Source organism: Mustela lutreola, chromosome 5, assembly GCF_030435805.1.
Source record: "Mustela lutreola isolate mMusLut2 chromosome 5, mMusLut2.pri, whole genome shotgun sequence".
Classification (NCBI taxonomy): Eukaryota; Metazoa; Chordata; class Mammalia; order Carnivora; family Mustelidae; genus Mustela; species Mustela lutreola.
The window spans coordinates 139,095,725-139,120,320 of NC_081294.1; the positions used below are offsets into that span (position 1 = coordinate 139,095,725).

At 40.6% G+C, this 24,596-nt stretch overlaps 1 protein-coding gene across 4 annotated transcripts in view; it reads left to right on the forward strand.

The window, feature by feature from the left end:
* CEP120 (centrosomal protein 120) overlaps positions 1 to 24,596 on the forward strand; it is an 82,164-nt gene that overhangs the window by 8,369 nt on the left and 49,199 nt on the right. For all 4 annotated transcript variants that reach the window (XM_059175740.1, XM_059175739.1, XM_059175738.1 and 1 more), the window contains 2 exons: positions 115 to 256; positions 20,660 to 20,808. In XM_059175740.1, coding sequence (XP_059031723.1) covers positions 115 to 256; positions 20,660 to 20,808 — 291 coding nt within the window. The remainder of the gene's footprint in view (positions 1 to 114; positions 257 to 20,659; positions 20,809 to 24,596) is intronic.

Genomic DNA, 24,596 nt, shown 5'->3' on the forward strand with positions numbered 1-24,596 from the left:
GGAGAAAGTACTGAGGAAGGACAGGGGATATATTAGGAACCTAATAGAATGCTGCCCACTCTCGTTGATTGCCTATTAATGATTAAAGTGGTTTTGTTTTGTTTTACTCTCCAGGCTCCAAAATGGTACCAGTTGTTGAGCAATAAATACACCAAGTTCAAGACTGAGATACAGATAGGCATTGCTTTGGAAACAGATACAAAGGCCCCAGTGGATAGTTTTAAAGCCAAAGGAGCCCCCCCTCGAGATGGAAAAGGTTTGTGCATCATCTCTACAGTCATTCTCCAAAAAGTTGTAACTGGGGACTGGGACTTGAGGAATGGTGAGTGGCTGAGTGGCTTGATAGGAAAACACACTCGGGAGTGGACTGATTTTACTGTAGTGCATCACACACGTTTTGAGATTGTTAAACATGCAACCCTTGCTGCTCCAAGCTCTTGTTTACAAAACCAAGGAATAGAATGAGAGTTTCTTTTATGTGGTATATAACAGAAGAAAGCAGAATTTTGTTTTCTTAAAAATCGATAGGAAAATTTTTTCCTAGGATGAGTGCAGGAAAGCCAAAAACACACACTATTCTCTTTTCCCTCACCTATTAACAGCACCTTCATATTTTTTTTTAACTAAATAAACTCTATCTTATAGAGCATTTTGAGGTTCACAGCAGATTGAGTGTAAATTCAGAGTGTTGCCGCATTCCCCGATCTCCCTGTCACGCAGCCCCCCACTGTCACCATCCCTTACCAGAGGGAAACACTTGGTAAAATCGATGAACCGACATTAACAATCACCCAAAGTCCATAGTTGATACTAGGATTTACTTACGGTGTTTGTATTACAGTTTATGAGTTTAGACAAATGTGTAATGACACCCATCTGCAATTGTAGTATCCAACAGAAGACTTTCACTGCTCTGAAAATTGTCTGCTCTGCTTCTCCCTCCTGCCAAACTGGCAAACACTGTTGTGTTGTTTTGTTTAATTGTAGGATAGTTGACATAAATGTCCTATTAGTTTCAAGTGTACAATACAGTGGTTTGACAATTCTGTTCCTTACACGGTGCTCATAAGTGTAGATACCCTCTGTCGCCATACAAGCCCATTACAATCCCATCACTGTATTCCCTGTGCTGTACCTTTTGTCCCTATGACTGACTCGTGCCATAACTGGAAGCCTCTACCTCCCACTCTCCTTTATGCAGTTTGCCCTCCCCCTCGCCCTGGCAGCCATCAGTTTGTTCTCTGTGTATTTATAGATATGATTCTGCTAGGAATATATTTTGCATTATCTGCTGACAAAGACGGTTTTATGTCTGTACTCCCACTCAGCAGGCCTTTGTTTCCTTTGTTTATCTTAACCTTATTAGCCGGGACTTGCAGTATGATGCGAAGAAACACTGAGGAAAGGGGATATCCTCACCTTGTTCCTGTAGGTTTTTTGTGGCCATTTTTCATCAAGTTGAGGAAGTTCCTCTCTATTTGTAGTTTCCTTAGGGTGTTTTATCAGTACTGAGTGTTGGATTTTGTCACGTGCTCTTTCTGCATCTTTTGATGCCATCCTATGCTTTCTTTAGCCTGGTGATGTGAGGGATCAGAGTAACAGATTTTCCAGTGTTGAACTAGCTTCGCATATACCTGAGCAAAATTGCATTTGGTTGTGGTTCACATTTCTGTCTTTCTTTTTTTTTTTTTATTAACATATAATGTATTATTTGCCCCAGGGTACAAGTCTGTAAATCATCAGGCTTATACATTTCACAGCACTCACCATAGCATATACCCTCCCGAATGACCATAACCCCACCACCCTATCCCACCCCCACCCCCCAGCAACCCTCAGTTTGTTTTGTGAGATTAAGAGTCTCTTATGGTTTGTCTCCCTCCAGATCCCATCTTGTTTCATTTTTTCCTTCCCTATCCCCCACAGGCCCCCACCCTGCCTCTCAAATTCTTCATATCAGAGAGATCATATGGTAATTAACTTTCTCAGATTGACTTATTTTGTTCAGCATAATACCTCCTAGTTCCATCCATGTCGTTGCAAATAGCAGGATTTCATTTCTTTTGATGGCTGCATTGTATTCCATTGTGTATATATATACACCACGTCTTTTTATCCATTCATCTGTTGGGGGACATCTAGGCTCTTTCCATCGTTTGGCTGTTGTGGACATTGCTGCTATAAACATTCAGGTGCATTTGCCTCTTAGGATCACTACATTTGTATCCTTAGGGTAAATACCCAGTAGTGTGATTGCTGGGTAGTAGGGTAGCCCTGTTTTTAACTTTTTGAGGAACCTCCATGCTGTTCCCCAGAGTGGCTGCACCAGCTTGCATTCCCACCAACAGTGTAGGACGGTTCCCCTTTCTCTGCATCCTCTCCAACATCTGTCTTTTCCTGACTGGTTAATGTTAGCCTTTCTGACCAGTGTGAGGTGGTATCTCACTATGGTTTTGATTTGTATTTCCCTGATGCTGAGTGAAGTGGAGCACTTTTTCATGTGTCTGTTGACCATCTGGATGTCTTCTTTGCAGAAATGTCTGTTCATGTCTTCTGCCCGTTTCTTGATTGGATTATTTGTTCTTTGGGTGTTGAGTTTGATAAGTTCTTTATAGATTTTGGATATTAGCCCTTTATCTCATATGTCATTTGCAAATATCTTCTCAATTCTGTCAGTTGTCTTTTGGTTTTGTTGACTGTTTTTTTCACTGTGCAAAAGCTTGTGATCTTCATGAAATCCCAATAGTTCATTTTTGCCCTTGCTTCCCTTGCCTTCCCTTGCGATGTTTCTGGGAAGAAGTTGCTGTGGCTGAGGTCGAAGAGGTTGCTGCCTCTGTTCTTCTCAAGGATTTTGATGGATTCCTGTCTCACATTGAGGTCTTTCATCCATTTAGAATCTATTTTTGTGTGTGGTGTAAGGAGATGGTCTAGTTTCATTCTTCTGCATGTAGCTGGCCAATTTTCTCAACACCATTTGTTGAAGAGACTATCTTTTTTTCATTGGACATTCTTTGCTGCTTTGTTGAAGATTAGTTGACCATAGAGTGGAGGATCCATTTTGGGGCTCTCTCTTCCATTGATCTATGTCTGTTTTTGTGCCAATACCATACTGTCTTGATGATTACAGCTTTGTAATAGAGCTTGAAGTCTGGAATTGTGATGCCACCAACTTTGGTTTTCTTTTTCAACATTCCTCTGGCTATTCAGGGTCTTTTCTGGTTCCATATAAATTTTAGGATTATTTGTTCCATTTCTTTCAAAAAAAATTGATGGTATTTTGATAGGGATTGTGTTAAATGTGTAGATTGGTTTAGGTAGCATAGACATTTTCACAGTATTTGTTCTTTCAATCCATGAACATGGAATAAATGCTTTTCCATTTCTTTGTGTCTTCCTCAATTTCTTTCATGAGTACTTTATGTACTCATCGTTTTCTGTGTACAGATTCTTTGCCTCTTTGGTTAGGTTTATTCCTAGGCATCTTATGGTTTTGGGTGCAGTTGTAAATGGGATCGACACAATTTCTCTTTCTTCTGTCATGCTGTTGGTATTTAGAAATGCAACTGATTTCTATGCATTGATTTTATATCCTGACACTCACCTGAATTCCTGTATGAGTTCTAGCATTTTTGGAGTGGAGTCTTGGGTTTTCCACATAAAGTATAATATAATCTGCAAAGAGTGAGAGTTTGACTTTTTTGCCGATTCGGATGCCTTTTCTTTTTATTTTTTTGTTGTCTGATTGCCAAGGCTAGGACTTCTACTACTGTGTTGAATAGCAGTGGTGATAGTGGACATCCCTACTGTGTTCCTGACCTTAGGGGGAAAGCTCTGTTTTCCCCCATTAAGAATGATATTTGCTGTGGGTTTTTCATAGATGGTTTTGATGATATTGAGGTATGTACCCTCTCCCTACATTTTGAAGAGTTTTGATCAAGAAAGGATGCTGTACTTTGTGAAATGCTTTTTCAGCATCTATTGAGAGTATCATATGGTTTTTGTTCTTTCATTTTATTTTATTTTTTTTTAAAGATTATTTATTTATTTATTTGACAGAGAGAGATCACAGGTAGGTAGAGAGACTGGCAGAGAGAGAGAGAGAGAGAGAGAAGCAGGCTCCCTGCTGAGCAGAGAGCCTGATGTGGGACTCGATCCCAGGACCCTGAGATCATGACCTGAGCTGAAGGCAGCGGCTTAACCCACTGAGCCACCCAGGTGCCCCTGTTCTTTCTTTTATTAATGTATTGTACCACACTGATTGATTTGCAGATGTTGAACCAACCTTGCAGCCCAGGAATAAATCCCACTTGGTCACGGTGAATAATCCTTTTATTTATTTATTTTTATTTTTATTATTTTTTAAATATTTTATTTATTTATTTGACAGACAAGTAGGCAGAGAGGCAGGCAGAGGGAGAGATGAGGAGGAAGGCTCCCAGCTGAGCAGAAAGCTTGATGCGGGGCTCGATCCCAGGTCCCTGGGATCATGACCTGAGCCGAAGGCAGAGGCTTTAACACACTGAGCCACCCAGGCACCCCCTTGAATAATCCTTTTAATGTACTATTGGATCCTATTGGCTAGTATTATGGTGAGAATTTTCACATTTGTGTTCATCAAGGATATTGGTCTGTAATTCTCCTTTTTGATGGGTCTGTAATTCTCCTTTTTGGGATCATGATAATTCTGGCCTCATAAAATGCATTTGGAAGTTTTCCTTCCATTTTTTGAAATAGTTTCAGGAGAATAGGTATTAATTCTTCTTTAAATGTTTGATAGAATTCCCCTCGGAAGCCTTCGAACCCTGGGCTCTTGTTTTTTGGGGGATTTTTGATGATTGCTTCAATCTCCTTACTGGTTATGAGTCTGTTCAGATTTTCTATTTCTTCCTGGTTCAAGTTTGGTAATTTATTTATCTCTAGGAATGCATCCATTCCTTCCAGATTGTGAAACTTGATGGTATGTAGTTGCTTTTAAGATGTTCTTATAGTTGTTTGTATTTCTTTGCTGTTGCTTGTGATCTCTCGTCTTTCATTCATGATTTTACTAATTTGGGTCCTTTCTCTCTCTCTCTCTCTCTCTTTTTTTTTTTTTTTTTTTTTTTTGATAAGTCTGGCCAGGGGTTTATCAATCTTACTCTTTTGAAGAACCAGCTCCTAGTTTCGTTGATTTGTTCTACTCTTCTTTTGGTTTCTATTTCATGGATTTCTGTTCTGATCTTTATGATTTCTCTTCTCCTGCTGGGTTTAGGCTTTCTTGGCTGTTCTTTCTCCAGCTCCTTTAGGTGTAGGTTAGGTTGTATACTTGAGTCCTTTCTTGTTTCTTGAGAAAGGCTTGTATCACTATATACTTTCCTCTCAGGACCGTTTTTGCTGTGTCCCCAAGATTTTGAACAGTTGTGTTTTCATTTTCGTTTGTTTCCATGAATTTTTTCAATTCTTGTTTAATTTCCTGGTTGACCCATTCATTCTTTAGTAGGATGCTCTTTAGCCTCCTTGTATTTGAGTTCTTTCCAACTTTCCTCTTGTGATTGAGTTCTAGCTTCAGAGCACTGTGATCTAAAAATATGCAGGGAATGATCCCAATCAATCCCAATTGAGTCCTGATCTGTGACCCAGGAAGTGATCTATTCTGGAGAATGTTCCATGTGCACTAGAGAAGAATGTGTATTCTGTTGCTTTGGGATGGAATGTTCTGAATATATCTGTGATGTCCATCTGGTCCAATGTGTCATTTAAAGCCTTTATTTCCGGACGCCTGAGTGGCTCAGTTGGTTAAGCGGCTGCCTTCGGCTCAGGTCATGATCACAGGATCGAGTCCCACATCAGGCTCCTTGCTTGGCAGGGAGCCTGCTTCTCCCTCTGCCTCTGCCTGCCACTCTGTCTGCCTGTGCTTGCTCTTGCTTCTCTCTCTATGACAAATAAATAAATAAAATCTTAAAAAAAAAAAAGCCTTTATTTCCTTGTTGATCTTTGCTTAGATGATCTATCCATTTCATTGAGGGGGTTGTTAAAGTCCCCCCTATAATATTATCATAGTATTATTGTCGATGTGTTTCTTTGATTTTGTTATTAATTGGTTTATATAATAGGCTGCTCCCATATTAGGGGCATAAATATTTAAAATTGTTAGATCTTGTTGGACAGGCCCTTTAGGTATGATATGGTGTCCTTCCTCATCTCTTATTATTGTCTTTGGCTTAAAATATAATTTATCTGATATAAGGATTGCAACCTCAGCTTTCTTTTGATGTCCATTAGTATGGTAAATTTTTTTCACCCCCTCACTTTAAATCTAGAGGTGTCTTTGGGTCTAAAAATGAGTTTCTTGTAGACAGTAGATTGATGGGTCTTGTTTTTTTATCCATTCTGATAAAATAGGCTAAATAGCCAGGGGTTTATCAATCTTACTCTTTTGAGTATGGGGCATTTAGCCTATTTCCATGTGTCTTTTGATTGGGGCATTTAGCCTATTTCCATTCAGGGTAACTATTGAAACAAATGAAGTTAGTGCCATTGTATTGCCTGTAAGGTGACTGTTAATGTATATTGTCTATGTTCCTTTCTGGTCTACTACTTTTAGGCTTTCTCCTCACTTAGAGGACCCCTTTCAGTATTTCCTGTAGGGCTAGTTTGGTGTTTGCAAATTCTTTTAATTTTTGTTTGTCCTGGAAGCTTTTTATCTCTCCTTATATTTTCTTTTTTTTTTTTCTTTTTTTTTTAAGATTTTATTTATTTATTTGACAGAGATCACAAGTAGGCAGAGAGGCAGGCAGAGAGAGAGAAGGAAGCAGGCTCCCTGCGGAGCAGCCCAATGTGGGGCTGGATCCCCAGGACCCCAGGATCATGACCCAAGCTGAAGGCAGAGGCTTTAACCCACTGCGCCACCCAAGCGCCCCTCTCCTATTTTCAATGACAGCCTAGCTGGATATAGTTTTCTTGGCTGTATATTTTTCTCATTTAACGCTCTGAATGTATCATGCCCGTCCTTTCTGGCCTGCCAAGTCTGTGTGGATAGGTCTGCTGCCAATCCAATAATTCTACCATTGTATGTTACAGACCACTTGTCCTGAGCTGCTTTCAGGATTTTTCTCTTCATCACTAAGATTTACAAGTTTTGCTATTAGATGATGAGCTGTGGACCTATTTTTAGAGGAGTTTTCTGTGCTTGTTGGATTTTGATGCTTGTTCCCTTTGCCATATTAGGGAAATTCTCTACTATAATTTGCTCCAATATACCTTCTGCCCCTCTCTTTCTTCATCTGGAATCTCAATTATTCTAACATTGTTTTGTCTTATGGTATCACTTATCTTTCAAATTTTCTCCTTGTGGGCCAGAAGTTGTTTGTCTCTCTTGAGCTCAGCTTCTTTATTCTCCATCATTTGGTCTTCTATATCACTAATTCTCTCTTCTGCCTCATTTATCCTAGCAGTAAGAGCCTCCATTTTTGATTGCACCTCATTAATAGCTTTTTTTATTTCAACTTGGTTAGATTTTAATTCTTTTATTTTCCCAGAAAGGGATTTTATTTCTGCAGAAAGGGATTCTCTAATATCTTCCTTCGAAAAATGCCTTTTTTGAACCCAGCTAGCACCTTGATAATCGTCATTCTGAACTCTGGTTCTGACATATTACCAGTGTCTGTATTGATTAGGTCCCTAGCTGTTAGTACTGCCTCTTGTTCTTCTTTGGTTCTTGTTCTGTGGTGAGTTTTTCCACCTCATCATTTTATCCAGATAGGAATAGATGAATGAGAACTAAATATTAAAAGGGGTGGGAGAGACCCCAGAATTTTATATGCTAACCAAATCAGAAGAGACCTGAAACCAGGGGGAGAAGTGAGGGGGAAATAATTTAAAATAAAAAAATTAAAAATAATTTCCTATTAGACTGGTGAGTAGAACAGGGCCACCCACTTGATTTCGGGTTTATTCTGGTCTCTTAGAAGAAACTACCTCCTGGTCACCTGGGTGGCTTAGTGGGTTAAAGCCTCTGCCTTTGGCTTGGGTCATGATCCCAGGGTTCTGGGACTGAGCCCCACATTGGGCTGTCTGCTCAGCAGGGAGCCTGCTTCCTCCTCTCTCTCTGCCTGCCTCTCTCTCTACTTGTGATGTCTATCTGTCAAATAAATAAATAAAATCTTAAAAAAAAAATAACTACCTCCCAAAGTTTTAAAGAAACTGTATATTAAAAAATAAGGGTAAACATGATGAAGGGATGGAATATGAGTGTAAAAAATGAAAATGAAAATGAAAAAAAGATTCTAAAAAAATTAATAAGTTTGTTGGAAAAGGGGAAAAAGAGAATGTGATCAGGTTGGAGACTAGAACAAAGCCCATGCACTACATTTAGAGTGTATTTTGATCTATTAGAAGAAATTATATCCCAAAATTTTAAAGGAAAAAAAACCCCATGTATACAAAAATAAGGTTAAATACAGTGAAGGGATAAAATATGACTATAACAATGAAAATTTTAAAAGATTTTTTAAAAACACTAATAGTTTAAAAACATTAAAAGAAGAAAGGAAAAGTTTTTAAAAAAAGAATAAGACAAAACAAATTAAAGAAAGAATTAAAAGAAAATTTAACTTTGCTGGATTATGGGGGAAAAAGCCATGAATTCTGTTCGTTGTTTTCCCCTAGCTCTGTAGTTCTGCAGTTCTTTTTTTCTTTTTTTAAAGATTTTATTTACTTGACAGGGAAAGAAGTCACAAGTAGGAAGACAGGCAGGCGGAGAGAGAGAGGGGGAGGCAGGCTCTCCAATGAGCAGAGAGCCCGATGTGGGGCTCAGTCCCAGGACCCTGAGATCATGACCTGAGCAGAAGGCAGAGGCTTTAACCCACTGAGCCACCCAGGTGCCCCCACAGTTCTTGATGATTGGTGAACTTGGTCTTGGCTGGAGGTTCTTGCTGATCTTCTGGGGGAGGGTCCTGTTGCTGTGATTCTCAAATTTCTTTGCCTGAGGCGGAATTGTACCAGCCTTGCCAGCGTCCGGGCTGTGTAATCTGCACTGGTTCACTCTAGGAGCTTTTATTCCCTGAAAGCGTTCCATACAGCTTTGGAGGAGAGGAATGAAAATGGTGGCTTCCCAATCTCCAGCTGGTAGGAGCTGAGAGCTCAGGGCCCCGCTCCTGAGTGTGCCGTCAGCGATAAGGTCAGTCCCTCCCCTCTCCCTGGTCTCTAGCTGTGCTTACCCGGCCTGTGACTGAGCATTTCTGTCTCTGTCACATGGCCCCATTTGGAGTCTCCAAACCCAGCAGATTCTTATCACGCTTTCCCACGCTGCTCCCCCTGGAGGAAGAAGGAGAGGGTCTCTTCAGATCTGCCACTTGTGGGGTCCCTGCTCGAAGAGTAGTGGCCCTGCTGTGTCTCAGATCATGGTTTAAGGTAGCCCTGAGCTGAGAGCCCACTGTTTGTCTCTCTCTGTAATTGGCTTCTCCGCTTTGATACCTGGGAGCTCTGCCACATTCACACACCCCTGGTCTTTTTGTGACCCAGCAGGACCTGAGACCACACTGTCCCCACAAGGGCTCCATCCCCGCTTAGCCTCTGGAATGATGTTCCTCAGTGGAGCAGACTTCTCAGAGTTCTGATTTTGTGCTCTGCTGCTCTGCCGCTTGTTGGGAGCCAGCCCCTCCCCCCACGGTCTATCTTCCTGTAGATTCACTTAGATTCACTTCTCTGTACATCCTATCTTCTGGAAAGTGGTCGATTTTCTCTTCCTAGAATTGCTGCTCTTCTTCTCTTCTATCTCCTGTTGTGTTTGTAGGTGTTTGGAATGGTTTGGTAAGTATTTAGCTGAACTCATGGGACCTAATGATATTTCAGTCTCCTACTTCTCCTTGCTTCCTCCAAGTGTGGTACATAGTTCTTTTTATCCATAGATAAATGACTGAATCCATGAATTCAGTCATCGATTATTTTGTTGAGAATCTGTACATGTGTATTAATGATAGATAGTGGTCTGGTTGTGTGTGTGTGTGTGTGTGTGTGTGTGTGTGTGTGTGTAATGTCTTGGTCTGGTTTTGAAGTCAAGGTAATGATGGCTTCATAGACTGAGTTAGGAATTATTACCTCTGCTTCTGTCATCTGAGAACGATGAGAGAGAATTTGTTTATCTTCCTAGAATGTTGCCTAGTATTCACCAGTGAAGTCATCAGGGTCTGCTGCTTTCTGTTTTGTAAAGTTATTGATTGAATTTCATTAAAAGATACAGACCTATTCAGATTGTGTGAGGTTTTGCAGACTCTGTCTTTTAAGGGAATTCATTTCATAGAGGTTATCAGGTTTGTGTATATAAAGTTCTCACAATTGTTCTTCAGTATCCTTTTTTGTTAAATTTTATTTTATTTTTTGCAGTGTTCCCAAATTCATTGTTAATGCACTACACCCAGTGCTCCATGCAATACCTGCTCTCCGTAATACCCACCACAGGCTCACCCAACCCCCCATCCTCCTCCCCTCCCAAACCCTCAGTTTGTTTCTCAGGATTTACAGTCTCTCTTGATAAGTCTCCCCCTCTGTTTTCCCCCAGCTCACTTCTCTCCATCTCCCAATGTCCTCCGTGTTATTCCTTATGCTCCGCAAGTAAGTGAAATCATATGATAATTGACTCTTTCTGCTAGACTTATTTCACTCAGCATAATCTCTTCCAGTCCAGTCCACGTTGATACAAAAGTTGGGTATTCGTCCTTTCTGATGGAGGCATAATACTCCATTGTATATATGGACCATATCTTCTTTATCCATTCGTCTTTTGAAGGGCATCTTGGTTCTTTCCACAATTTGGTTACTGTGGCCATTGCTATGAACACTGGGGTACAGATGGCCCTTCTTTTTTTTCTTTTTTTTTAAACAGACACATTAAAGATTTTATTTATTTATTTGACAGAGAGAGATCACAAGTAGGCAGAGAGCTAGGCAGAGAGAGAAGGGGATGCAGGCTCCCCGCTGAGCAGAGAGCCCAATGTGGGGCTCGATCCCAGGACACTGAGATCATGACCTGAGCCGAAGGCAGCAGCTTAATCCACTGAGCCACCCAGGCACCCCCAGATGGCCCTTCTTTTCACTACATCTGCATCTTTGGGGCAAATACCCAGTAGTGCAATTGCAGGGTCATAGGATAGCTCTATTTTTACTTTCTTAAGGAATCTCCACACTGTTTTCCAAAGTGGCTGCAGCAACTTGCATTCCCACCCACAGTGTAAGAGGGTTCCCCTTTGTCCACATTCTCCCCAACACTCATTGTTTACTGTCTTGTTAATTTTGGCCATTCTAACTGGTATAAGGTGGTATCTCAATGTGTTTGATTTGATGGCTAATGATGATGACCATTTTTTCATGTGTCCATTAACCATTCACATGTTTCCTTTGGAGAAGCATCTGTTCATGTCTTCTGCCCATTTTTTGATGTGACTATCTATTTTGTGTGTGTTGAGTTTGAGAAGTTCTTTATAGATCTTGGATATCAGCCCTTTGTCTTTAGTGTCATTTGTGAGTATCTTCTCCCATTCCATGGGTTGCCTCTTTCTTTTGTTGATTGTTTCCTTTGCCCTGCAGAAACTTCTGATGTTGATGAAGTCCCACAAGTTCATTTGTGCTTTTGTTTGCTTTGCCTTTGGGGACATGTCTTGAAAGAAGTTGCTGTGGCTGATGTCGAAGAGGTTACTGCCTATGTTCTTCTCTAGGATTTTGATTGTTTCCTGCCTCACATTGAGGTCTTCCATTTTGAGTTTTATCTTTGTGTATGGTTTAAGAGAATGGTCGAGTTTCATTCTTCTATACCTAGCTGTTCAATTTTCCTAGCACCATTTATTGACCAGACTGTCTTTTTTCCACTGGATGTTTTCTCCTGCTTTGTCGAAGATCATTTGATCATAGAGTTGTGGGTCCATATCTGGACTCTCTACTCTGTGCCACTGGTCTGTGTCTGTTTTTGTGCTACTACCATGCTCTCTTGATCACAGCTTTGTAGTAAAGCTTGAAATCAGGCAACGTGATGCCCCCAGTTTTGCTTTTCTTTTTTCAACATTTCCTTAGCAATTTGGGGTCTCTTCTGGTTCCATACACATTTTAGGATTGTTTGTTCCAGCTCTTTGAAAAATGCTGGTGGAATTTTGATCGGGATGACATTGAAAGTATAGATGGCTCTAGGCTGTATAGACATTTTAAAAATGTTTGTTCTTCTGATCCATGAGCATGGAATGCTCTTCCATCTTTTTGAGTCTTAAATTTCTTTTGTGAGTGTTCTGCAGTTCCTCGAGTACACGTCCTGTACTTTGTTGGTTAGGTTTATTCCCAGGTATCTTATGGTTCTTGGTGGTATAGTAAATGGAATTGATTCTCTAATTTCCCTTTCTGTATTTTCATTGTTAGTGTATAAGAAAGCAACTGATTTCTGTGGATTGATTTTGTATCCTGCCACATAACTGAATTGCTGTATGAGTTCTAGTAGTTTGGGGGTGGAATCTTTGGGTTTTCCATATAAAGTATCATGTCATCTGCAAAGAGAGAGAGTTTGACTACTTCTTTACCACTTTGAACACCTTTTATTTCTTTTTGTTGTCTGATTGCTGTTGCTAGGACTTAAATTACTATGTTGAGCAACCTTGTCATGATCCTGATCTCAAAGCGAAGGCTGTCTGCTTTCCCCCATTGAGGATGATATTCACTGTGGGTTTTTCATAGATTTTATGAAGTCGAGGAATGTTTCATCTATCCTTATACTTTGAAGCATTTTATTTATTTTATTTTTCAAAAGATTTTATTTATTTATTTGACAGAGATCACAGGTAGGCAGAGAGGCAGGCAGAGAGAGAGGAAGGGAAGCAGTCTCCCTACGGAGCAAAGAGCCTGATGTGGGGCTCAATCCCAGGACCCTGAGATCATGACATGAGCCAATGGCAGAGGCTTTAACCCACTGAACTACCCAGGTGGCCCACTTTGAAGCATTTTAATTAGGAATGAATTCTGTATCTTGTCAGATGCTTTTTCTGCATCAGTTGAGAGGACCATATGGTTCTTCTCTCTTCTCTTATTGATTTTTTTTCTATCACATTGACTTGTGAATGTTGAACCACCTTGCATCCCACATGGATAAATTCATGGATAAATCCTACCTGGTCATGGTGGATAATCTTTTTATTTTTATTTATTTATTTTTGAAGATTTTATTTATTTATTTGACAGACAGATCACAAGTAGGCAGAGAGGCAGGCAGAGAGAGGGAAGCAGTCTCCTCACCGAGCAGAGAGCCGGATGCGAGGCTCAATCCCAGGACCTTGGGATCATGACCTGAGCTGAAGGCAGAGGCATTAACTCACTGAGCCATCCATATGCCCGGGATAATCTTTTCAATGTACTGTTGGGTCCTTTTAGCTAGGATCTTTTTTTTTTTTTTTTTTTTTTTTTAAGATTTTATTTATTTATTTGAGAGAGAGATCACAATTAGCAGAGAGAGAGGAGGAAGCAGGCACCCTGCTGAACAGAGAGCCTGATGTGGGGCTTGATCCCAGGACCCTGAGACCATGACCTGAGCCGAACTGAGCCACCCAGGCACCCCTTACCTAGGATCTTGTTGAGAACCTTGGCATCCGTATTTATCAGGGATATTGGTCTGAAATTCTCCTTTTTGATGGGATCTTTGCCTGGTGTGGGTAATGCTGGCTTCATAAAGAGTCTGGAAGTTTTCCTTCTGTTTCTGTTTTTTTTTTTTTTTTTGAAACAGGTTCAGGAGAATAGGATTGTTTTTTCTTTGAATGTTTGGTAGAATTCTGGGAATCTGTCAGGTCCTGGACTCTTGTATTTGGGCAGGTTTTTAATCATAGCTTCAATCTTGTTTCTAGATACTGGTCTATTCAGGTTGTCTATTTCTTCCTGATTCAGTTTTGGGAGATTATAGGTTTCCAGGAATGCATCCATTTCGTCTGGGTTGCTTAACGTATTGGCATATAGCTGTTCATAATAATTTCTGATGATTATTTCTATTTCCTTGGTATTAGTCATGATCTCTCCCTTTTCATTCATAATTTTATTAATTTGGGTCCTTCTCTCTTTTCCTTTGGATTCATTTGGTTTTCTTTTGGATTCATTCCAGTGGTTTATCGATCTTTCTTTGAAAAAACCAACTTCCAGTTTCATTGATGTATCTACTGTATCTCTAGTTTCTATCTCACTAATCTCTGCTCTAATCTTGATTATTTCCCTTCTTGTGTGTGTGGTTGGCTTAATTTTTTGTTGATTTTCCAGTTCTCTAAGGTGTAAAGAGAGCTGGTACATTTTGGATTTTTCAGTTTTTTCTGAGTGAGGTTGGATGGCTATGTATTTCCCCCTTTGGACCACCTTTGCCATATCCCATAGGTTTTGGACCGATGTGTCTTCATTCTCATTGGTTTCCATGAATTGTTTAAGTTCTTCTTTGATTTCCTGGTTGATCCAAACATTCTTAAGCAAGGTGGTCTTTAGCTTCCAGGTGTTTGAATTCCTTCCTAACTTTTTCTTGTCGTTGAGTTCCAGTTTCAAAGCTTTGTGGTCTGAGAATATGCAGGGAATTATCTCAGTCTTTTGGTATCAGTTGAGTCCTGATTTGTGACCCAGTATGTGGTCTGTTCTGGAGAAGGTTCCGTGTGTACTGGAGAAGAATGAGTATTTTGTTTTTTTAGGGTTGAATGTTCTGTATATATTTATGAGGTCCATCTGGTCCAGTGTGTCATTTAATGCTCTTGTTTCTTTATTGATTTTCTGCTTGGGTGATCTGTCCATTACTGAAAGTGGCATGTTAAGATCCCCTTCTGTTAATGTATTCGTATCAATGTGACTCTTTATCTTGATTAACAGTTGTCTCATGTAATTGGCTGCTCCTATATTGGGGGCATAAATATTTACAATTGTTAGATCTTCTTGGTGGATAGACCCTTTAAGAATGTTTTAGCGCCCTTCTTTATCTCTTGACTATAGTCTTTAGTTTAAAATCTAATTGATCTGATATGAGAATCGTTACGCAGCTTTCTTTTGAGGCCCATTGGCATGAAAGGTGCTTCTCCATTTCTTTACTTTCAGTCTAGATGTATCTTTAGGTTCCAAACATGTCTCTTGTAGACAGCATATGGTCGGGTCCTGTCGTTTTATCCAGTCTGCAACCCTGTGCTGTTTTATGGGAGCGTTTAGGCCATTCACATTGAGAGTGATTATTGAAAGACACGTTTTTATTGACCTCATGTTCCCTGTGAAGTCCTTGTTTCTGTAGATTGTCTCTGTAAATTTCTGTTCTAAGTCAGTCTTGGGTTCTTTCTTCTTTTATACCCCCCCACCTTACTATTACTTGTAGTGCTCACTTGGTGGTCACATACTCTTTTAAACTCTGCAGGTCTTGGAAGCTCTTTATCTCTTCATCCATTTTGAATGTCACTCTTGCTAGATAAAGTATTCTTGGCTGGACGCTTTTCTCATCTAGTGCCCTGAATATGTCTTGCCATTCCTTTCTGCCTTGCCAGATTTCTGTGGACAGATCTGACATTATTCTGATAGACCTTCCTCTGTACGTAAGGAATCTTCCCCATAGCTGCCCTCAGAAGCAGTTGTCTAAAATTACGATTCGTCAGTCTCACAATCAAGTGCCTCGAGGTCTTTCTAGAGTGGTTATCTTGGGGGGTGATCTTTGAGCCTCTAGGACACAAACGTGGGTTCCATTCCCCAGATTGGGAAAATTTTCATCCAAAATTTGTTCAGCTCTATCTTCTAGTCTTCTCTCTTTCTCCACCTTATCACGATCCCAATAATTCTGACGTTGGACCGTTTCATAGGGTCATTTATTTCCCTAATTCTATTTTCATGGCTTCTGAGGTGTTCTTCCAGGGCTCTTCCTGATCCTTTTTTCCTGTCAATTTGTCCTCTAGATCTTTTGCCTTGGTTACCCTAGCTGTTAGAGTATTTAGATTAGATTGGATCTCATTGATAGTATTTTTAACTTCTTCCCAGGCGGTTTTCACTTCTGCCATTAGAGAGTCTGTGTTGTCACTAATGGTTTTTTCCAACCTAGCCTTTGCCTAGATAATTCTAACCCTGAATTGTGTCCTTATCCAATAATTCTGATGGAGAGGGCACAGTCTCTGAATTTTTCCTCTGTTGGGTGTTCCTCCTCCTAATCATTTTGGTGCGAGGTGGTTGAGGGGATGTATCGCTGAATATATCAGTCATGATAGAAAAAAAGAGAGCGAGAAAGAGAAAGAGAGAGGGGGAAAAAAAAGAGAAGACCCAGCCAGAATGGACCCCAAAGATAAGATTTATAAGGTATACAAACAAAAACAGACAAACCAAAAGACCAACAAAAGTAAATGAAAAAAAAAACAACCCAGCCAAAATGATCCCCAAGGATAAGATTTATATACTACCAGAACAAAAACAAATACACAGAAACACTGGCAGAAGAAAAAGATGGGAGGGTGGTTATAAATCCTTGATGTGGGTGAGGAATTATTCCTGGGTGTATCTTGATAACTTTGTTAAAGGACTCAACTTTCTAGAGATGAAGGGAGATTAAAACTGGTTTATATATAGGGGTAGTATTGATTAGTGAAAGAGGATTACTTTGAAGCTTATATGTATATGTATATTAAAAATAGAAAAGGAAAAAACACGGTACGTGTATGAAAAAAAGTTCAAGTAAAAGGTTATTATGGAATATGTTGTATTAATCCTCCGGTTGAAATGGTAAGTAGGTTAAAAAATTAAAAAGAACAAGAATAGTGAGAATGAATTAAAAATTAAAAGTTGGATCTGTGAAATATACAGGTTTTAGGGCAATACCAGGAGCTTAACATACTGTTTTCCCCTGATATTGGGGTTTTACAGTTTTATGGGGACCCTGTAGTGGTTGTCTTCCCGTTCTTTTGGCTTGTCTTCTGGGAGAGAGGACTGCCCCATTGTTTTTCAGTCAGATTTGTGGGTTGAGTCCTCCTGTCCCCTATCAAGGGGCTGGGCTCTGTGGAAACCGGTTTTTCAGGCTTTTGTTCTCTGGAGGTTTTAGTGGCTTTTAAGTTTAGTGGAAGGCGGAACTGCACCCAGACCTCCATCTCAGAGAGAAGCCTCAGTCTGCTCCCTTCTGGGTGGTTCAGAGCACACAGACTCCCCTCTGCAAACTCCATGAACCGTGCAACCTCAGTGCAGGCAGTGTAAGTCCCCAGCCACTGTCTCAGGGGTCGCCCAAAGCTCCCGCTTGTCTCTGCACCCCTGTGCCTCTAAAGCTGCAAGTGATATTGGTCCAGGGAGTCTACTTCTGTTGGCTGTCTTTGCTGGGACTGATTCTGGGGTCCAGACTTGATGGTTGCCCAGGTTGCTGCCAAGGGATCCCGACCAGAGGTCGTGCTGAGTTCCTTCAGGCCCAGGCTGGGGAGTGGGTCAGACCCCGTTTGCATAGTACCACAGAGCGCAAAAGGCTGTACTTCTAGGGAGCGTAGGCTGGCGAGGTCACCAGACTCCCTCTTGTGGGGGCGGGAGTGCGCCCAGCCTAGCGGTGGTACGAGCTACACAACACAGGGGGAGCTCGGTGGCCAGAAACTGGAGGCTCCGCCGCACTCTCTCTGGCACCGGTGGTTGCTGGCGGTGGGCCTAGGCCCGTGCCCATGACTGCCTGATTCCACCAGTTGCCCCTTAAGATCTTTCGCTTTTTTTGAGTGCTTTTAATGAGATTCCAAGTTAATGCTGGTTCCCAACCACAGAGCACTTTCGTGTGGGGTATTACTTTCTAATGGGTCGCTTCTGGTGGCTCCCTCCCCTGTCTGCTTATCTTCCAGTATCAGTCTGAGCATTCCCACTCTGCTTTACCTCTCTCTGGTGTCTTCTGCCTCTGTAGAGATCCAGAGGTGTATAATCCTACGTCTCAGGCTGATTTCATGGTTTTCAGGGTGTTCTGGTAAATAATTAGCTCACTTTAGGGCTCCAGTTGAAACAGGGTCTCCTACTTCTCCGCCATCTTGCCCGCCCCCCCCCCCCCCCCGTATCCTTTTAATGTCCATGGAATCTGTAGAGATGTCTCTTTTATTTCTGATAATAATTTGTGTTTTCTCTCCTTTTCTCTTAGTTACATTGGCAAAATGCTTAATGGTTTGATAGATGTTTTTGGAGAGCTAGCTTTTGATTTCTGTGATTTTCTTCATTGATTTCCTGCATTGATTGAAGCTCTAGTTTTTAATTATTTCTCTCCCTCTGCTGGCTTTGAACTTAATTTGCAAAAATTTGCTGCCGTTTTTTCTGTTTTCCTGAGCTAGAAACCTAGTTTTTTGTTTTGCTTTTTAATATGCCTTGTAATTATTTGTTGCAAGGTGGACACGATATACTGGGTAAAAAGAAAATAAGCCTTTTGTAACATAGAGGGAAGGTGTGGGGAGGGCGAACCTTTCTGTAGTCCCATAACTGGGTGCAGGTGAGCCTGTCCCCCTGCACCGTTTCAGCTTGTCTGTTAATAGATGGAGGTTGTACATCTTTGGCATGAATATCACGGATGTGATGCTCTCTGTTGTTCTCATTTCATCTTTGCAGGTGGCATGTAATTTGGATTTGCTTCATTACTGATGATAAAATGATTCTCATTCTGATCACTTGATTAAGGTGTAGTGTGTATCTGTTCTCAACTGTAAATTACTATTTTCTTAGGGAATTGATATTTTGTGACTCATTATTAAGAAATTGCCAAAGTACTCATTCCTTAAACCTTCAATTTACTGTTTTTTTTTTTTAATGGGTTAAAATATCTATCATTGTTTGTCCCAGATTTGTGCAAGGAGAACCCCTTCAAGCTGCTTGTTTCCTTTAGCCTGTCTCCATAATTCTTTGCACTTTCTCTTGGTTTCTGGCATAGGAAGATGGTACAGGCTGATGTCCTTTCCTCTCTAGGCCTGGATTCAGCTGTTTGTTCAGGGAGCCCTGCTTCCTTACAAGAAAGAGTCTAGGTGCAAGGTATGCCTATTGCTATTGGGGTGTTCTGCTGCCAGGGCCTTCTAATGAAAAAAGTGAGGGATTTGGTTTATGTAGGTATACATAAACACACATATATGAAAATGGGTACATATGCCTTTATATCTGTTTATCTGTACATTTAGTGAACCGTGTACATTCACACTGACACCTTTAGTCCTTCCAGTCTTACAGGAGGTTTATCCTTGTTCTCGTCCCTTTAACTTTAACTTGTGCCTGTAACTCCTTGGCACTAGGAGACCTGTCATAGTTCTTCTCATTTTTTTTTTTTTTTTAATGATTTTATTTATTTATTTGAGAGAGACAGAGCAAGCATGAGAGGAGAGAGATCAGCGGGAGAAGCAGACTCCCAGGACTCCAGGATCATGACCTGAGCCGAAGGCATTCGCTTAACCAACTGAGCCACCCAGGCGCCCATCCTCTTCTCATTTTTAAGCTCTGCTGACATTACTGTTTTGTGGATGTCTTTAATTAAAGTGATTGTCAGATGCTTTACTTTGATTATTTAATTTGATCTTCTAAACAACATTATAAAAGCTTTGCAGAGCAAAAAATGGAAACAGGAAGAAATCCTACAGGTTCTTCATAAAACTGGTAAATGGCAGAATTGGTTTGAAACCTCGGTCTGTGTTACTGGAGCATCTGTGTGCTTAACTGTTTGGCTATATTTAGCCAGTGCTGTAGGAAGTTCATTTCTTCAGGGGTAACCCTGCATGCTGCCTTCCCCCTATTAGAGTCCGAGCTGTCTTTCCAGCTGCCTGACTGTTTGGGGGAACCGTTTGGTTTAAAGCTCCTTTTCAAGCCAAAGGTACAATTTCTCAGGCTGCAAAATAGGAATCTGGAGAGGATTGCTTATTGATGGGGGATGCATATCTTTGAGGTATGCATTATATCACTTCTCTTCCCAAAATTGTTTCATGCTCTCCTCTTAATCTTGAAAAATGACCCCAGCATTAGAGTGTGGAGTGTAGGGAATCTTTCACTGGGCCTCGACCCCGCATCTTCCTGCCTGTCAGTCCTCACCTTGTGAGCCAACACGCCACCCCCGCCACCCCTCCACCTCTCCCACTGCGTGCTTTTTCTTCCCAGGCTGTGTATTCCAGTTCCTTCTGCCTGGAACACTGTTTCCTACTCCCTTATTCTCCATTCATTGCCCTTTCTCTTCTTAGCCACGCTGGGCTGATGGTTCAGTCTGTGGTTTAGATTCACTACCTGGGGCGTCTGGGTGGCTCAGTGGGTTAGAGCTTCTGCCTTCAGCTCAGGTCTTGGTCTCGGGGTCCTGGGATCGAGCCCCACATTGGGCTCTCTGCACAATGGGTAGCCTGTTTCCTCCTCTCTCTCTTCCTGACTCTTTGCCTACTTGTGATCTCTGTCAAGTAAATAAGTAAAATATTAAAAAAAAAAAAAGATTCACTTCCTTCTGGAAACCTATGGGGTCTCTTCTCTGCAGTTTTTTCAATTTTAAAATGTTACCATATTTCAGACTAGAAGGAAAATGGTGGTTAAAAATGGTTTCTTGGGAGAGAGTGTTTAAAAAAGAAAGAAAGAAAAAGAATAGAGAAATTTACCGAGGTACTGAGTGTATCCATGAAAACTCTCCAGCAAAATACAAAGCATAACCGGCTTTCAAAATCTTACCGTGGTTTATGGCAAACTGTAATGTAGTTGCATTGTGGTTTTCCCCATAAAGTACCTGCCAGCCTCTCTGGACTTGACCCCAAGGACATTGTGGTGGTGCTAAATGAGGAGGGAGGCTACCATCAGATCGGCCCAGCAGAGTACTGCTCTGACTTCTTCATTATGTCGGTGACCATAGCCTTCGCCACCCAGCTGGAGCAGGTGAGACATTCCCTCTGATGAGGGATTCACAATGATCCGAAAACATTGATTTTTCTTTTATTTTTATCATTTATGTTTTTTAAGATTTTATTTATTTGTTAGAGAGAGACTGCATGCAAGCACAAGCAGGGGGACTGGCAGACAGAAGGAGAAGCAACAGCTCCACAGCTGAGGAGCACAGAACTTGGGAGATAGACCACTGGCAATGTAAAAAGTCCTGGTCTCTCTCTAGGAACATACTTAATCCCTCGAGGTTATAAGCTGTACAAGCAACCCCGGGAAGTAGCCTGGGGGAGAGTGCTCCGGGCCTGGTGGTCTCGGTGCCCTCAGCAAGGAGAGCAGGGACACTCACGACCCATGCCAACGTTGCCTCCTTCCAAAATGAGCTGTCCTTCCATCGTTTTTCTCAAGATCCAGCCCACTTTCAACATTATATTAGTCTATAGCAGCTGAAATAACAATTTCGAAAATAGAGAAAATGGCTTATGACTTCAATTTTTACTGTACTGTTAACTTCCTCAGAGGTACAAAGCTCCCACAAGGTCTACGTTTATAAGTGAAATACCTGATAGTGACCATATATATGTACATGACTTGGAAGAGTGTCAGGTAACACTTTTTCTCAGGAAATATTTAAAATTTTTCATTCCATATTCATGCTTTTGGCTCTCTCCATCAGTTTCTCTCTTTTTCTTCATAAAGCCCTGCTTATGAATTGCTCCACCTTAATATGCCGTTCCTGCTGGGGGAAGGTCCGATGTCACTGCCTTCATTAACCACATCAGGGTACATGTTAGATAATGAGGCTGTTCTATTTTTACTGTGTTATTAAGTAGATGCGAAGGCATTTTACATTACCACTTTAATTTTTTTCAACTCTTCTGGGTGGCATAATTGTTCCTCATCATTTACTGTGTGTCCTTTTCTATGGACCAGGGATTATGCTAACTACTGTGTTTAATCCTCCCACAATTTTAGGGGATTATTATTTTCATTTTCAAGATCAGGAAACCATTTCTTAGGAAGGTTTTACAGCTAAGTAAAGGGCCTGCGTATTTCTGGACATAGAGTCACTTCCCTCATTCTCTTGTTCCAGTATTATGCTCTCTTCCCTCTTACACGGTTTTGGAGTAAGATGGATTGTTATGGGGCTTGCGTTCTCTCTGCTTACTCACTGCTTACTAGCTGGCTCCTCCAGTTTAGGCACCGTAACCTTCCTGAGGCTTGAGTTTTCTCAGGAGTCGAGTGACGATAATACCAACTTTCCATATAAGGATGAGGGATGAGATAATATAACCAAAATGACTATCATGTAGTTTGTATGTGTGAAGCTACATTTGTACAGTAAAAGCTTGTTGAGAGTAATTGACTTATTGAATCCACAACTAAAACAGCTCTTCGTAATACAAGATGACTTACTGGGACCAGTCACTCCGTTTAGTTTTTAAAAACTTAAAAACCAGATTGATGACTGACCATTGGCTCCTCTGCTAAAAAGGAAGCCGAACAGTTTTTTCTCAAGAGTAAACCGAACTAGTGTGGAACCCAGCAATGTCAATGCTAGGTGTGAATCAGAAGAACTGAAAGCAGGTGTAAAAATGAAAACGTGCACAGCAAAGTAGTAAGCAGTATTCACAGTTTCCAAAAGGTGGAAACAACCCAGCTGTCCGCCACTGGATGAATGGATAAACCAAATGCATGTCCGTACAATGGAATATTACGCAACTATAATGGAACAGGGTGCTGACAGGTGCTGCAGTGTAGGCAGACTTTGAACGCATGCCAAGTGAAAGAAGCTGGACACACAAGGCCACCTGATGTGTGCTTGCATTTATATGAAATAGACTAGCGTAGGTGAATCCATAGAGATCCAAAGCAGATGGGTGCTTTTCTGGGGCTGGAGGAGAGGGGGAATGGAGACTACTAATGAGACTACTCTCAACAAGCTTTTACTTCATGGGTGCAGTATTTGTCCTGGGAATGATGAGAGCATTCTGGAACCAGATGTGACCAGTGCACACACAGCATTATGAATGTACTCAGTGTTACTGAGGTGCATGCTTTGTAATCGTTAAAATGGCACATTTTCTGTTACATGTATTTTACAATAATGAAAAAACAAAAAATTGGACCCAGTAATCTAGTTATCTTTTGATATTGTTTCCTTTTTTCATTATGTATAGACAAGCCAAGGGTTTTATAAATTAGTCATTTAGATTTTTCCTCAAGCTAGTGAGAAGTGTAGTGTGAGAAAGCACCAAGCAACAAATAAAGGTAAGAAATAATACCTTTTCAGGTGCTCCTCAGTGACTCAGGACATGTGCTGTCCTGTTACAGAACGGAGGAATGAGTTAGGAGCAGGAGGACTGGTTGGTTTTCTAAATATTGAATGTCGAAGGTTAAAAAAAATTACCTTCCAAATACAAAGATGTTAAAGGATTTTTGAAAGAATCTTTTCTTAGTGGGAATTAACTTAAAATTAAATATACTGTGAAATATTTAAGGGCTATCTTTAGTTCTTAAGATTTTTTTTTTTTTTTTTTTTTTTTTTTGCTTTCTGATGATGGAAGAAACAAAAGTCTTGTCTAATTAAACTCTGAAATAGTCACTGGTAAGGATACTATATTTTTGCCTCAGAGCTTTTCCTGAGCACAGCTCAGTTGTGCACAGCTGACTCTGTGCTGTGTGATGGAGTTGTCCTATTGAACCAGTATTCTCTCTTCCAGTCCTTCCAACAAGCCTAAAAGAAATGGAGGTACAGATTGATAGAATAGTTAGTAGTACTGTGACATCCAAAGCTTCACAGTAACCCATGGATGGAACCAGAATTGGGGGCTTAATTCAGAATCTGCTCTTAACAACTGTAGGTATAGAAGTGCTGGCTCTCTCTAGATAGACTAAAACCTACTCAAATACAGTTGAATGTATGGGGTTCAAGTAAGCATTTACTTCACATACAAAAATATATATGAAACAAGAGTCGTTGAGTATCTACTGTGTTATTTCACACAAGACCAGTGACTATTGAATGGGGGGCTGTTTTATTCTAAGTGGTTAATTCTTTTATTGTCACGAACTCTACAAGCTGTCCTGTAACTCTGCTTGGCCTAAAAGGATGTCTTAGGTAACTGTCATGTCAGGATATAGTTATTTAACAGCCCTGTTGTATGATCACTAGGATATATTCAAAACCCATCGATGAACACAACCACTGTCTTTTTAACAGTGTGCTAGTGAGCACTTGGTCTGTTAGATGACTCCATATTGTATTGTCCAAGAATCCACGTCTTTGCCATGAGTGGCTATGAAAGTACAAACTTTGCGAAGTAACTCTCCCATTAAAGCAAGTGTCTTTTTGCAACTATTAATTTATAGTTTTCCCAGTTTGGACAGATTGGCTAGAAAGCGTATTTTGCGAAGGCCTGGGCTAAGGTGTTACATTTAATAGTCTGGATTACAGTTGTGTAAAACCCTTCTCTTAGAAATGAAGAGGGTAGGAGAGTGAGAATAAGATGAAATAAGGTAAATGGAAATAAAGAAAGCTCAGTTTAAAATACTTGACCACTTCCTTCTAAAAGAACTTCCATGTACTCGTTCATGGGTCAGTTGAATGAAAAGTAAACTTGAAAACAACAGAAGTCTCTAAAAATGTTTTAGTCTCTGGGCTTTTCTGAAATAAGCCTTGAAACATTAAACCGATCATTTGGTTGTAATTTTTCAGAGATGTAGGAATTCTGAGTGAATAATTGTAGACTTAGAAGTTTAAAAAAAAAATCAGTATTTTAGCA